This window comes from Corvus cornix, chromosome 7 (assembly GCF_000738735.6).
Source record: "Corvus cornix cornix isolate S_Up_H32 chromosome 7, ASM73873v5, whole genome shotgun sequence".
Taxonomy (NCBI): domain Eukaryota; kingdom Metazoa; phylum Chordata; class Aves; order Passeriformes; family Corvidae; genus Corvus; species Corvus cornix.
Window position 1 is genome coordinate 9,807,191 of NC_046337.1, and position 15,702 is coordinate 9,822,892.

Genomic DNA, 15,702 nt, shown 5'->3' on the forward strand with positions numbered 1-15,702 from the left:
TTTTTTGTGTTACAATACTTGTCAAAGAAAGAATTTTAGTGATTCAGGCTTGGTTTGCTATGGCCCAGAGATGACACTGTCCAGCTCACCTGCTCAGAGGTTTTATAAAAGGCCACCGAGGCATTGACGAGTTTGAGCCTGTCCTCCATCTTCAGCATCAGCTGCTGCCAGTGCAGGGCCACCTTCTCAGCACATTCTCTGATGGCATCGGCATCATAATGTCCAGCCTGCAGCAACACTTCGGCCTTCTGCTGGACCTGCAGGGCACTCTGGTGTGTCTTCTGTAAGGAAGTGGCATGAAAGAGGGACTGTGTATGAGGGGAGGAAAGGGAGGTTGTACAGATGTGCCAGATGTATGGTAGAAAGGTGAAGTGAGGCGTGAGCATGGGGATGTGAGAGAGTGAAATATTTTCAGAGAGTTATCTTCAGTTAACAGTCACTTTCTGCAAAGCATTTTAGTTTCAGTTATTCACACACATTTGTAACATGTTATTAAAGCTTGGAATGCGTAAGCACTGCTAAGATGGGCCGGCTCTACTGGTCAGCCACTGCCCCTTTGGCAGAAACATGGGGTAAGTTCCCAGGGGTCCATTTTGACAGCTCTTGTGCTGAGCTCTCACCCAACCTCAGTGCTGACTGCATCCCACACAATCTGCAGACCCAAAAGCAAACTCTAAACAGTTGGCAAACTATGGGCCTAATCACCCTAATTTGGCCCTTGCCAGGCAATTTACCTGGCATCAGCAGCTTTAGTTGTGCAGTTGTTCTAAACATCAATCCCTGAAGATACGAAGATGTCTTAGTAAAGGGCATGAATTGTATCACAGATATCAGCCCCTACAAGATGCATTTCTGAAAGGCAGTTCACTCATACTGGAGATCAGACTTATGCTCCCACGTTTAAGGTCAGAGCTGGGGAGAGTCGAAACATTCCCTCTACCATTCCTCAGTTTACTCAGTAACCACTTTATAGGCAGGACTGAGTTACCTGCCCCTTTCCCCAGCCTACACCAGCTCCTCACAGAGTTACCAAGTGGTGCCTACACCTTCCTCTGTGGGCTGCTAAAATAGCCCCCATCCCTGCACAGCCTCCTGAGTAACTGTGTTCAGACATGGTTCAGTCCAGTATTTGATTTTAGTCTTCTGAACAGAAGCCCTAAAATCTCTCAGACTCCTCTGCTACGTCCCATTTGTAACTGTTGCTGACAAATTCTCATGTGATAGTTTTATGATCTAAGCCATCAACCTGGGAAAAAGCTTGAAATCATCTGGTAATACACTGATGAATAAAGCAATGTAGAGAAAGCTATTAGAAAACAAAGAGGATTAATATTTGGCAGAAACTTAGGAAGATGTTCAAGAACAACTGGTTAAATTTAATATCCAGCTGCTTTACTGATGTTAGAATTGTAATACTTGTTTGAAATAGACTTTGAAGGATTTCAACTGAAAATCAATTCCACATCTAGAATGCTTCTAGAGAACAGTCTGCCTTATGTGCTTTGCTGATCTCTTCCCCATATTGAGCTTTAAATACTTTAAATATTTAATCTAGTGGTTTTTCCTTCTGAAAACTTATTTTCCTCTTAATGTGGTGTAACCCTCTTCTCCCTCTGTGATTTGCATTTACCACCAAATGCAAGCACTTCCCCAGTGTCAGAAGCTGTGATAACTCAGCCAGTGGCTGTCGTGTTCCCCACTGCTGTCTGATGGTGGCTGCCAAGATGTGGTCAGCACAGCTTGGTACCAGCCAGCTCATACAGAATTGATAAAAAACTTCTTCCTTTTCCTTTAGGAGCTGCAACAGCTGCTCCTTCCTTACTCTGAGCAGAGCTGGATCAAAATAAGTCATTACCTGAGATTTAAACTCTAAACTTATTAGCATCACTGTAATGTATATTGATTTACTTCAAGTTTACTAGGAGACATCCCTTCCTCTTCCCCCCACCTCCCACCCCCAGTCAGGCATCTCTTCAAATCTCTATACTTTCAGAGTTTAAAGTTTGGTTTCCTTTTCAGGTATATGGGTATTTTTCAACTGTTCTTTTCTCTGTAAAAAGCTGACACTTAGCATAATCTGGGAAGCAGACAGACCTTTTAAGATGGAACAGGAGACAGCAATGGAACCTCCTTCTAGCAGCTGAAGTGAGCACACCCTGTGTGTTGGGTTTGCTCATAATAACAGAGACACACGAAGTACTGAACTTAACTAGGAATCCTGTACGCAGGGCAGACCTTAGCCCTTCACTACCTTCTCATTCAAAGGAAAGCTGCTCAGAGCAGGGGCTCTTCCTCCTTGCCCTGTGAGTGGGGCAAATGGGTTGGCTCACAATCTGTTTCCAAGGGCCAGGTCAAAGATGTGTAGTTACTCCAGAGCAAGAAGGGGCAAAAGCAGTTTAGGAGGCAATTCTTAACAATTGCCCCTCTTGCTTCTTAGTCAAAGTTATTTGAGGATGAGGGTTGGAATGAGTTTCTTTTCTGGTATTCATGAAAGGAAAGCTGAATGAAAGATTATTTAGTGTGAGAGCATTATCCAGTAAGAAAACATTCACAAATGAATGCTGTGAAATGACCTGCAAACAGTGGATGTGGGAAGAAACTGACTTGACAAACTTTTCCCATTTCCAATCACTTTATGAATTTTAATCTTCTTAATTTTTTATCAAAGAAATTATCAGGAGATGCCTGAGTGTCATTTTCATGAATGGAAAATCTGATATCTGGCAGCAGAAGAATTAGCTGCAAGTGATAAATAATTTATTTCACTATTAGCCTCTGGTTACATTATGAGTTTAACAGTAAGTTGATTTTCTAAAGCTTCTATTCCTCCCCTTCCTTCAAGAAAGCAATGATTGATGCCCATGAGATAAGCTTTTGTATGATGTTCACCTGGGAAGGAGAAACAAAGTTAACTTGGTGTTACCTCTATTGCCAGCTGAAACTGCTCGTGCTCTCGCTGGAGCTGCTCAGCCTCCGAGAGGGAGCTCGCATTGACAAGGCTGGCGTTCAGCATTGACTCCCCATTCCTGATCCAGCCAAGCACCTGCAAACAAAGGGTGTGCTCATGGAAAGGTTGCTTCTGTACCAAGGTTTATGCAGTCACCTACCACAAAATGCTTCAGCCTAGCTGAACAACAGGTGTGGTCTTGGGCTGAATCTGTGAGCAGAAAGAAATCCTAGGATAAGATCTTAATGACACACGTTTTTAGAAGGCAAAGATCTTATTGAAGAAGTTATTGCTTGAAGAATTAAACTCGCTTTACATTGATATGCTTTACGTGGATATTTGGATAGCAAAGAGCACTCATTTCCAAGGTTTGACCACAAAAATTAATGGCCCCCTATAGAACTACCCCAGGTCAAAACCACAAAGCATAATGAGGGAAATTTGAATTTAAACATCTTTCAAATTTCCATCTGGAATCATAGATGTTGCAACACCTTTCTGCTTCACTTGCCTGTGTTTCTCTCACAGAAAAGTCTGAGCTTAGGGGTGAGGAGGGAAAAGATACAGTTGGTTTAATCTGGCATGGAGTTAAGATGCAGTTGGAGTTTCCACCTACACACAGAGCTAGGAAAAAACGCCAGGTCTTGCATTTTGTATTTAATCAAGAAGCCTTACTTCAGAGATGCTCAAATTATTCGTAGGCATGCAATCCATGCTGTAATGACTGTAGAATCAAGTCCTAAATGTACATAATTAATCTGTCAAGCTTGTACTCACTCATTTAAACACCAACGTTTTCTGCTATTTTAAGACACGTGTTTGCACCCAGAATGCACATGCAAGTTCTTTCCTGTGTTGTCTCAAAGCCTTTTTTCTACCTGTGAAGGTGTCAAATCAGTCCAGTAAAGCCAGAAAGTTGCTGAATCCAATTCATAGATGCACAGGAAATTCTGAGTGCTCAATGACTACCCTAAATTTAGTTCACGGTTTCTAAAATTGACTTTGCTGCAATATTCTACATAGCAATTTCCCTTTTGTACTATCCTTTTCTCCAAGCGATCCATTAAATTGCCTGAAGCAAACAGGGATTTTCTATTGTTTGTTTTTCATCCCTACATCATGCATCACCCTAGTTAGTGCCATTCAGTTCCCTGTAGGATAAAAAAAAGAGTTTTCCCTAGGAGAAAAAAGGAAGACATCTATACATGTAGCTGACCCTAATTTGTAGAAAATTACATTCTGCTCAGTACAACAGTGTGGAAGATTTCATTTCATTCATTTGTCTTTCATCAGCAGGTGTAATTGTTCCTGTGGGAAATGCATCACACATTTAACGGAAAAGCAATCGAGTTAGCATATGGCAATTGTATTGTCTGGCCTGTTCTATAATCCATCCTATTTGAACCCTACATTATTACAAACTATCTGGTACCAAACAGTGAAGTTAGCCAAAGGATCACAGTACCTGGAAAAGGCTTGAATTGAGGACATCATGAGGCAAGACATGCTTTCATGTTTTACATATTGCAATACATCCAGGCTTGGACCATTTGGAATGTAGAAAAAACTCAGCGTGTATGATAAAAACCCAGATTTTTTTTTTTCCCCCTCTGTGGAACAGCTTTTATTTCAGCTGAATTTTTCAAAAACTGCCACAGACAGTTTGACACAGATTTCACACAAATATCTGAGTCTCTAAATAGTAAAACATCAGAATAAAAATCTGTGGAAACTCAGTCTTAAAACAAAGCAACTTGATTAGGTAGAGGGACCACACAACCAGTCTGCCAGGTTTCCTCTAGTGTTAACAACACATATTCATCCCTCTATTCAAGTGTCTTGCAGACTCAAATTATCCAGGGGAAAGCAGTTCCAGTGGGCTGATGGACTCCATGTGCCAGCAATGCTGCCAGCACCGTTTCTGACAAAGGTTGCTGCCATCCCTGAGTAGTTGCCCCCTCTCCTTCCCCCGGAGTGCGGGGTTAGACACTCATTTTGGGGCTCCTACATTCCCCTTTCCCGGCCCAAGGAGCACCCAAGCAGCAGCAAATTTTGCTTGGAAGCACTTACAGCGACCCTTTCTGCTTCCAGAAGTCTGCCAGAATGTCAGAGCCTCATCTGGGATTGCATCTGCTACTTTCATAGTAATGTTTCTTTCTTACTTGTGTGTGTTGTTTACATACAGTAAGGAAAAAAACATCAGTTGCACAACTAAGGCTTCTTAAGTCTAAGTTCAAAACTCAGACACTTGCAGAGATAGTCCTTGTGTCTCTGGTTTAGAACTGGCTGGAAGGGGGCATTTACACATTTGTAACTGGTTTACAAGACCTGCTCACAAATTGACTCCTACTCATATAATACTTAATACCTTTTCATTAAAATATCTAGAAAAGCTCCTAATACAACATCAAGGCATTTCTGTGATCATTTCCTGTATTCATAGGTTCACCATTATTTAGCAATGTGCAGACAGGTCAACCCTAAAAGATAGCTTTAAACAGACATTTCCTACAAATTACACATTTTATCAGCTTTGTAGAAGCAGTGATTAAATAATTCTGGAGTTAAATAAATCTTCAAAGACTTTCTTATACAGCCTAACAATTTTTTATTTTTTATAACAGAGAAGCAGGAACACTTTTACAGGATCTTATATAAAAGGCACTTGTCACTGGAGAGCAGTTTCACTGCAAGGCATGGGTAGTTTAACAGGGCAACCACCACAGCTCTGAAACAACTCCCACATTTGATTCCAATCTGCTTTACAGAGGCCAAGCTCCTGTACAGGGATTCTCTGTAATTAAATAATAGTACCAAATTCTTCCAAAACTCATAATTTCTTCCCTGGAAATCTGCCATCTTCACTGAGCACAGAATCAGACTCTACAGGAAAAATAAAGATTGAGGCATCCCTTGTGCAGGCATCCTCAAGAAATGCAAGTTCTGTACCATGCAGTGCTTTTGTCTACTACTCAGTTTATACAGAATGCCTTCCTTCATGTTTCTAAAAAAGACTTAAGGCCTTGCTATGGATACCTCTCCAGTCAGATAAGAAAAGATTTTTATGTTTAAAAGACAAAACAATGTAAGTGAATCTTTTACACCTCCAGACCCTTTGCAGATTCCTTGAGAAGCTTTTACTAACACAGACACAACCATCAAGGACAGCTTCTGGTAATTTTAACCATGTTTAAAACTGCATCAGTTTTCCAGGAGCTTTTTGACATAAGATTAGAAAAAAACCAACTATATTCAGTGTCTCTCAAATGACTACTTCCCATCATCCCTTGGGCATATATATTTTGAAGTAAATCTTACGCCAAACAGCAAAAATAGATGGATAACAAGAACATCAAAAGGACTAAATATACTTCAAAACAACCTGGAAAGCAAGTATAGTGGGACACCTTGAGGATATCTTGGAGCAAATTAGGTCAAGTTCAACAGTTATTAAAAAAAAAAAAGCCCAAACCATACAAAGATAAATTAAGGGGATAGGGAAGCCAAACAGCTGCAGGCAGAGCATTAGAGTTTGTTTTTTTAAACTGATCTCCACAAATCTATCCTGCTATTACTTTTATGTAAACAGTCCAAGCTCTGTAGTTTCTGTCAGAAATAAGTGGGATCCAAATGAGGGAAAATCAGGCTTGGACAGAATTTTTCTTAATAACAAAGACCTTGTGAATTACTGATCTTTACTATTTCCACGCTAAAGCAGTTCACAGAACATCTCATTTGGAATTGCTCCACTTTAATGGCTCCAAACTTCAATTCATTGTCTTGGCATTCACCCTTGGTGTGTAGGATATAAAGCAGAAATCTCTGGTAAACGAAACTTAAATAGATAGAGACAGTTAAAATACTTTTTATTTCCATGAGCCATTTTATCAAAATGCAAACACATGTACATGTAGAAGCCTTGACCAATTTTACTCTGTCAGCAGAACTTAACACAGCTACAGGAGGTGTCTTGCAACAACCACATCTCAACTCATTCACAAGAGAAAGGGCAATTTGGTAATGAGATCATCCATCATCTCAGATGCACTAAACTGAAAGTGAAGGAAACCTGGACCAGACTGGAGATGAACTACAAGCCAAAATCAATATATTTCCCAATTTTACTAAATGGTTGGGAATATGACTCATCTACAGGAAACCAAATAGAAAGAGGCAAGTTAAAATATTTCTGTGTCCTTTCTAAGGGAGACTGTAGCTGTGGTAATTTATGGGTTAACAAGCAAAGGAGCCCTTAGTATTCAGCTGAACAAATAAAATGTTTTTTCACTACTGGTTTGCTGAGAGGTCACACAATAACAAAGGCTCTGATGGTCCCAAGCTCCGTTAGGGAAATGCTAATTCCAGGCAGCTGTTCTCTCACAGTAAGTACTAGCTCAGTCCTATAACCACTTCCTTTGGGTAGATTTTGGCTGTAAAACAGTTAAGGACCAGCAGATATTTGATAATAAAGCAAATAACATCAGGCATCTGCAGAAGGTGCTGCACTGCCACTGAATGGCTGCAGGAGCAGCCACAGGGCTGACTGCACTTCATCCTGAGCAAGTGGGCAACCTGCATCTTGAGCTTTTCTGCTACACATATAACTCCTCCCAGTTTTCTGTCATAAGTTAAAATGGCTCTGCTTCATCATAAATCTATCACACACACCTCCAAGCTTAGCTAAGCTGTGTATAAGAAACTTCAGGAACCTATAGAAAAAAAGGATATACTTCATAACCATGTTAAGATAGTGATTGTAAATATCACAGAGTGTTTCTGGGTTTTGCTTGTTTTCTTTTTTAATTCTTTTCAGAAGAAAGCCAAGCAGTCAACAGAGCTCCAGAACTTCATGAGGAGCTGGTCTTCAATAATCACAAATGCAAAATGACCATATTTTAAAAATAAAAATTAGGAGAGTTCTATGCTACTTTCAGGTAGAGTTGCAAAACATTCACATCAAACTAGACTTTGAAAGAAAATGTATGCACTGGTGTTAATGCTGCCAGCTTTCTGAGTGTGAAGGATTTTTTTTTTTGCCAGCAATGATAAACCAATTCAGCAAAGCACCACTCAGTTATTCTGTCATCAAAAGTGAGTATTTATGATCATATGTACTGAGCATTCAGAGTGTGTGTGTGTGTATAAGTAAACAAATAAGCAGATAGGTATCTTTCATGAACACCTTGTACTATTTGGACACTCCTCCCAACACCACTCCCAACCCACCTATTTGTATAAGTAAAATGGAAAACTAAATTTTCCATGTGTCTGGAAAAATATTCTTGGTTTTCCTGATGAAATGAAGACCATTCAATTAAAATCCAGACATACACTGGAGTGTGAAGCCACCTATGGGCTAGGAAGCAGGAAGTGTAATGTTATCCTGTGCAGCAAAGTAAAACAAAGAAACATGAGGCATCCAAATTAAATAGTAGGGAAAACCAAGGGAGGCAGAACATGACTGCCTGCACAAGGATAAAATCTGAAAGAAAGGCAGTGTAACAATACAAAGATGGCTAAACAAGTCCTGGGATCTAGAGACCACTGACAGAATTTTTTAAATCACCAGAAGATGTTAAAGATTCCTGCAAGACAACAGATGTATAGCAACAAATGAAAAGGTAAAACTACCATAATGTCATACGTATGTCACAGCTCAGTTGCCTTTGCTTTGGGCCTGTTCTCCACCTCAGTTAAACTCTGGGGCACAAGTCAAATCAGTATATTCCCAGAACACTTGGAGTTTGAGGCTGTTTCTCCAGTTGAGAAGCTACATGGTCAGTTCTGTGCAGAATTCCTGCAACTACTCATGAATTCAAGAACATGCGCACTTAGGGGAGCAGAGCCCCTCCTCATTTGCAAAGGGCCATTCTGAAACCTGTCAGCAAATCAAGTACTGTTACAAAAAGGGGGATTTAGACTGCTCACCTAAAGGTTTGTCACTTGGCAGACACTGGCTTAGCAGTTTGAATGTCTGCAATGGCTGAAACCTGCCTTAAGCCCCTCGTGTGGTTAAAACTCTCACCTGCTTGACCTCAGCCTGGAGGTGCCGGAGCTGTAGGCACTGCTCTAACCTCTTGTGAGTTTGGTCAGCATTAAGCTCCAGCTCATGCTGTTTCTCATGAAGGAATTCCAGCAATTCTTGAACCTGTGTCGCAAGATCAATGTCTTTTTCACAGATCAGCTCAATGCCTGTAACATGCAGAGAGAGAGAGATCATCACACTCACTTGAAATTTCAAATTTGCAGAACTGTAAACCTCAAAATTTTTTGCCACCTAACACAATAATTTACAACTCTGTGAGTAATTCTTTCTCACTTAACTTTCTCACATGTAATTTTTGGCTTTCCCAGTTGCCTACCCTTCATCACTATATTTTTCTACAAAACAGTGTTTCTCTGGTTATCATTGCTCATCTGACTCATTGGCATCTGTCCAGTAGGACATGACTTAAGCACAGTCTTGATCAAAAAACTTGCATGAACATCAAATTTTTAAAAAGACAGAAAAGACCTCCGTGTTTTAGGGTAATTCATAGACTTATACTTTAGAAATGCATGTTGAAAAAAAACCTAGAAGAGAAAAGAGGAAGAAAATAGAAAAGTGAAATATGGGAAGTCAACTCTAGGCACCAGATCTACAGTAGTGCTACAAGTGCGGGGAACTCCATGGTGAAAACTTTTTTCCATCTGGATGCTTGCAGAGGATCATTAACAATGAATTAGTTTAACTCAGAATTTAGTTCTTTCAGAATTATTCCACAGACTGACTTTCATCCAATCCTCACATACCAAAGAGAAGGGGTGTCTTAGTACCACATCCCCCTCCCTTGCATCCTACGTGAACTTGAAAAACCCCTCAAAGGCCTAGTCTGATTTCTTTGTCCTGACTTGATCAGGAGATTGAAATAGAGACTTTATGAGATCCTTCCTGCCTCCTGAATGTTTTTTTGACACTGTGAGCCACGTGTGTAGTGGTTATATGACACACAGTGCAGAGCTTCCTTCGGGGTGACACCGGTGTGATTGCGACACTGGGTTCACTACCAGTGCAACAGGGAAGGTTTGGCCTGGAGGAAATATGATGTCATCCCATGTTACTGCAGTCCCTGGGATTGCAAACTAATAAAGACCTGACTCTTCCCTTAGTAAGGTCTACTGGAATTTTGCCATTGGCCTCGAAGCAGGAAGGATAAGGAACCTAATATAAAAATAATGTGATTGCAGTAATGCTGAGAAAACACTGCACTTTCCTCCAAAGCCATTTGATTTCACAGAATAATACAGCATTAAAAAAGAAATGTGTTAATTAGAAGCTGCTGAAAAAAAGACTTGGACACTATTTTAAAAAACCATTTAGAAAGTTGTCTTTACCTCCCCCTCTATCCACCTCAGAGGTTCATGACTTTCATTCAGCGGTATCTACACAGGACAGCACACAAAATAAATATGACCTTATTACTAACCCTATCTCTTTTTCCTGGTTTCTGGTTTTATCAGGAAAAGCACATGGGAATGCAAATGATTGGCTTATTTCCTTTCCCAGCCAAAATAAAACAGTTCCTTCGTTACCAAATAAAATGGAATGGCCCCTGGCTTCCCATTTAAAACTGGAAATTTAATATATGTTTCTATTCTTAGGAGTGAAGTTCCTTTCAATTGCCAGACACCAGGCATTGTTGCTGCAATTAGCATGCATATGGTTCTGTATCCTGAGGACATGATGGATTTTTTTATGCTTGACTTCACCACACCTATTGGATATTAAATGCACAGCTTTCCCTCCTGCACACTCAGCTGGTGCAGTTCTGATCATGCTAACTCATCAGCAGCAACCAGGGAACTGCCTGGGATGCTATCCAAGGGCAGTGTGTGCTCCCCATGATGAATGATCTGCCCTTTCCTGCTTGTCATATGTCACACAGATTTATTCTGCAGTGCCAGTGCATGCAGTGAGAGCACTTTTTCTTCTCAAGTATTGGCTGGCAAAATAGAAAGCCCTGTTTTCCGAATAATTTCATACATATTATCTTTACATTGTGTTCTGACAGCTAGAAAAGCACAGCTGACTTTCTGATAAAATAAACTTGGTTGCCATTTTCTTCTAATGTCTCAAGCAATACAGCAGATGTCAAGTGAATGATATTGAATTGGAAATGTTTTTAAAAAATCCTAAAGGAGAGTATTGAGCCACACTAACTGGCATCCTACAAAACATACATTAGTGACACCTGAACTGCTTGCACTGTGAGGTACAATTCAGTCTAGGGAAGGGGTATTACTTTTTAATCTTCACAAAACTCCTCTGAAACTGCTTTAAACCTGCTTTGGCCTGAAACACTAAGAGCCTGTGATAGCAGAGTTTATAGTCTCTTCTTTGCAATATAAACTACAGTTATAATTAACTATAAAGGACGTCACAAACCAAATGAAGTAGATTTCTGCTTCCCTTTTAAGCAACGCAACACTTGGAAAAGAGGTGAAAAGAGTTAGCTTGATGACCAGGAAGCAAAAAGACTTTGAATTTTACACATATCAGGTAGTGTCCCCAACTTCAGCTCTACAGTGTATTTCAGGTTTGGCTTAGAAGCAATTTGTCTAAGATAGAAAAAGGGAGCTCTGTAAACCGTTGGAGACTCCCAGCTGGAGGCTCATTATGACAATGATACTGACAATGCAAATGGACTTTAATAATCAAATAAATTTGCATAATCAATTAACCAGCTATTAAAGTGTAACTGCTTTTAATGCCTAGAATCAGACTAACTAAGGTGCATATGCTAATAAATTACCTGAGAATGTCGTCACCACAGCTTGGGCTCAAGTGGTAAATCACTCCTGAATAATTATCCTAAACTTTCCATGCGAAATGGATTTCTCAGAAATGTCCAAGTTGTCACTTTTGGAAACACCAGGCCCCTTCAACATATTGAGTTAGGCACCCAGAAAACTCAATAAGCATTTCTGAGAGTATTTACCCACATATTTAGCTTTGCTATCAGTGGTAGAGCTATAATCAAACAGGAAAAGTAGCAGATAGGTTCCTTGAAATAAAAAGTGCTGGATCATTAAAAACTCCAATCTTGTTGAGAGTACTGTTATTATATTCTATACATGCAAAAGTTTCCTGATTGACACAGATTTTAGTGACAATTTGCAAGTACTGCAAAATTTCAGGAAACACAACCTGACTTCCAGATCTTACCTATTCCCCAACAAAACCAAACATTTCTTTAAAAAATAATTATTCCGATGGTTGAAACAGTCTAATCCAGGATCACTCGCATGTGCTGGAGTAGTGGAAGTGATCGCAGGAACATAACCCTGTGCTGGATGGAACTTTGGAAAGACTGGACTTGCAGAGATGCCTGATTGCAGAGATACCCTCAATATCCACAGAGTCTGACCTGGTGCATCACAGAACCACCGGATTTATTGTGCCAACATTAGAACGTTCACAGGGATTTCCAGACACTCCACAGCCCAGTAAGGGTCAGTCTGCATCAGACATGCAAAAATCATGGGTGAATGTTTAAAACCTTCTTTTTCTACCTCCACAAGACTTCCAAGTGAAAAAGACATCACAAATGGAAACACCTGGATGTAATTTTATCTGACAGACTTGCTGGCTTAAAGACCTCCAAGCCAAACGACAGAGTGATCAAAATCAAGTCAGTTTCCTGTGTGGCACGTTGAAAAGAATAAAGCTCAAAGAGAGTTACAGGGAAGGGAAGAAACTTGGTCAATTAAGGGTGGTTGGTTAGGTAGAATGGCTCTGGAAAATCACATTTTTTCTGGCTTTATCTTCTGTGGCTGCAACTGAGTTTTGATTGTAGCAGTGGTGACAGTGTACAATAGGCAGCAGCAATAGCATCTGATTTCCCAGAACCCCTGCAAGTTTTCAGCTCTGGCAGTTAAGAATAATCATCCCCTACCCTATGCACTGAATGGCTATGATAAAGGATTCAGGAAGAGGGAGTAAAATTAAATCACTTTTTTATGAAGTAAAACTGTTCTTTATTGAAGCAAGAAGCAGTAGGCTCCCAAGTGCTATGTCTCTCCCTTATTTTTCCATTCTCCCAGCATTTAGCATTCCATGCATAGCAGACATGGCCATTACCTTTGATTAACTGCAGTTACTCTACATCCCCATGGGACTTCTGCTTCCCTGCTTTTGGGAGCAGTGGATTTTTATTGGGTAGGCTTCATAGAAAGTCATCTTAGATAATTCTACAAAAACATTTTAGAAGTCAGTTCATTGAGTTGCTAACCTTTTGTCAGCAAGCCAAAAGAAGTTGTTTCCAACTTCTTGACAAACACAGAATTTATTTATTTTTTATTTTCTAAAATTCAGTCACTGAGGCTCCTGACTGTGCTCTGTTCTGGATCATATTCTTTACCTCCCATGGATTCCTTCAGGATTAAAAAAACAGACAAAAGAGCACAAACATCTTAACCAATGTCTTAGGACGAGTTTTCTAACTCAGAAAGCAGGGAGGCTGAAGCACAGGGCCAGGCATTGTGTGGGCACATCCCAGAGAGGCTCACACACGGGTCACAGAATGCACCACATTATCTAGTTCACAACATACTCTTGAAGCAGTCCTCAAGCCGCTGTTGAGTGCAGCCTGCCAAATCAGGCTGGATACTGCCAGATTGTTTTGAAGGTAGGTGCCTAGATGTAAAATGTTTGCCAAAGAATAAAACCATAAAATCCTTTTTATTTCAAATGAGGGAAGGAACAGGAATTGCTCTTGCTTTGCACTCTTTCCAAACATTTTAGAAGGTTAAAACACTACACAAGTAACATTCACTTCTGGGCTTTATGCAGTGATTAATCTGAATTATGATATTCCTTTTCCAGATGCAAAATGCAAGGATACAAAAATCCTGACTCTTAGGATGTATTAGAAATAGGATCTTATGCTGAGAAGCAGAGTAAAATCAGAAGACTCCCTATCGAAATGAATCAAGACTTTCATTTAAGAGCACATCTCAAAGGGCTTTTTTACACTCAAGTTGCTACCTTTAACTTTTAAGTGTACTCTGAAAAGGAGAATTCCAGTATGGTTTATCATATTCCCTTTTTACACAAAAAAATTCAAAGTAGAACTGGCTGGAAACAAGAGCTCCATTTCATGACTGGTTTCAAGGCTCTCATATTTGGATTCTTTCCCAGAGGACTCTTGGATAACTAGATTCTTTCTCCCCTTGGGCATGTCTGCACCCTGAAATGGGGAACAGGGAAAAGGTCTGAAGAGAATGAAGCCGGCCCAACTGGTCAGTTTGACTCTCACTAAAGTCTATTTGCAGTAAGATTAACAAGCTAAGAAGTCTAGAACAACTAGACTTCATCCAGACCTGAGGTTTGACTGCCCAGCTCAAGGATCTGTAGCTCATGACTCTGCAGTGCTTGTTTCTGAGCTGGAGGCAAGGACAAGGAGCTTGTCTTGCCCTCCCCTCTCCATCCAGTTCGGAGTCAATCACAAACATCCTGCAGCTGTGAAACTTTCTGAATGAAACTTGAAAGTCAGCTTCATTTCCTCAGTGAGTTTCAATCTCAAAGAAACAGCAGGTTTTTACATAAAATCCTGAATCAAAATTCTCAAAACAAGCGGAACAGTTCTGGGAGAGAAGAGACAGGTATTGCCCATACTTACGTTAAAAGCTTATTTATTTGGTATGTATTGCAGCATTTTTGCCTGAACTGGGGGTCTTGGGCTTTTTCTTGTTTTGTTTTATTTTGTTTTATTTTTTTCTCCAAGTGGAATAGAGACCAAATTGCTCTGCTCACCTGAAGCCTGGACCTCCATAATGTATTGGTGCAAGTCTTGCCCTTGTTGGATGACTTCAAAGGTCATGTTGTTCATGGCCAGTTTCCGCTCAGTGTGCCGCTGCAATCGCTGCTCAGCCAGAGTGAGATCCTCAGTGTTGAAATCATTCATTTGTCTCAGCAGATCTTCATTCCAGGCATCCAGCTCTGCTGTGACCTTCATGGGCAGAAGACAGGCACTGTATTCACTCAGGATCAATGAAATACCTTACTCTCAAACAATGTTTGGACCAGAAAATACTTCACATTTTGACTCTGATCCAGAAACCTTCAAACCACAGCCACAGTACACTCCAGATCCTGCTCAATTAATGATCACACTTCACATTTTTTTTAGGTGAGGATCCATGAAAAGGTTATCAGTCCAACAAAAGCTGTTACCTTCCTTTTCCCTTACACATCCCAAATGACACTGGAAGAGAATACCCACTACATTATCCTTGATGGCAGAAAGAATGTTTCTGAATATAATCAAATTAAATGAAAAAATAACATTTCTGGAATTACAAAGCACCTTGCAAACATGCAATCCCAAAATGGCCTGAATGTTTCTAAAACCGTTTTGCAACACACTAAATGTTACATATCACAGATGTAATGCACAACACAGTAACATCACACTCAAGGTTTAGGTGAATCATCTACAGATTCATGAATGGTACCTGGCTGTAACCAAAGACCTGCCAGTAACTCCTGGGAACATGCAAAATCTTCTTTGCTTTCTCTGCTTCCTAATTGTGACACACAGACCGATTTTAGCAGTCCATTTATTGTATCTTCTGCATTTTACATCTTTCTCCACAGTAGCCAGCTGGTATCAAAGTCCTCCAATTTTGCCTGGGCAATTAAAGTAAGATCTAGTCTCCACCTAAACAGCCCAGTCTCACCTCAACCTAGGTTCTGCTACCGCAGGCAAAAAAGA

General features: G+C 40.3%; 1 protein-coding gene across 12 annotated transcripts in view; it reads right to left on the reverse strand.

The window, feature by feature from the left end:
• The window catches only part of KALRN (kalirin RhoGEF kinase), a 484,636-nt gene that overhangs the window by 157,057 nt on the left and 311,877 nt on the right, over window positions 1–15,702 (reverse strand). For 11 of the 12 annotated variants that reach the window (XM_039555510.1, XM_039555513.1, XM_039555508.1 and 8 more), the window contains 4 exons: window positions 14,742–14,937; window positions 8,973–9,139; window positions 2,924–3,043; window positions 90–308 (listed from right to left, as the gene is read on the reverse strand). In XM_039555510.1, coding sequence (XP_039411444.1) covers window positions 90–308; window positions 2,924–3,043; window positions 8,973–9,139; window positions 14,742–14,937 — 702 coding nt within the window. The remainder of the gene's footprint in view (window positions 1–89; window positions 309–2,923; window positions 3,044–8,972; window positions 9,140–14,741; window positions 14,938–15,702) is intronic. The other variant, XM_039555511.1, reaches the window with a different exon arrangement.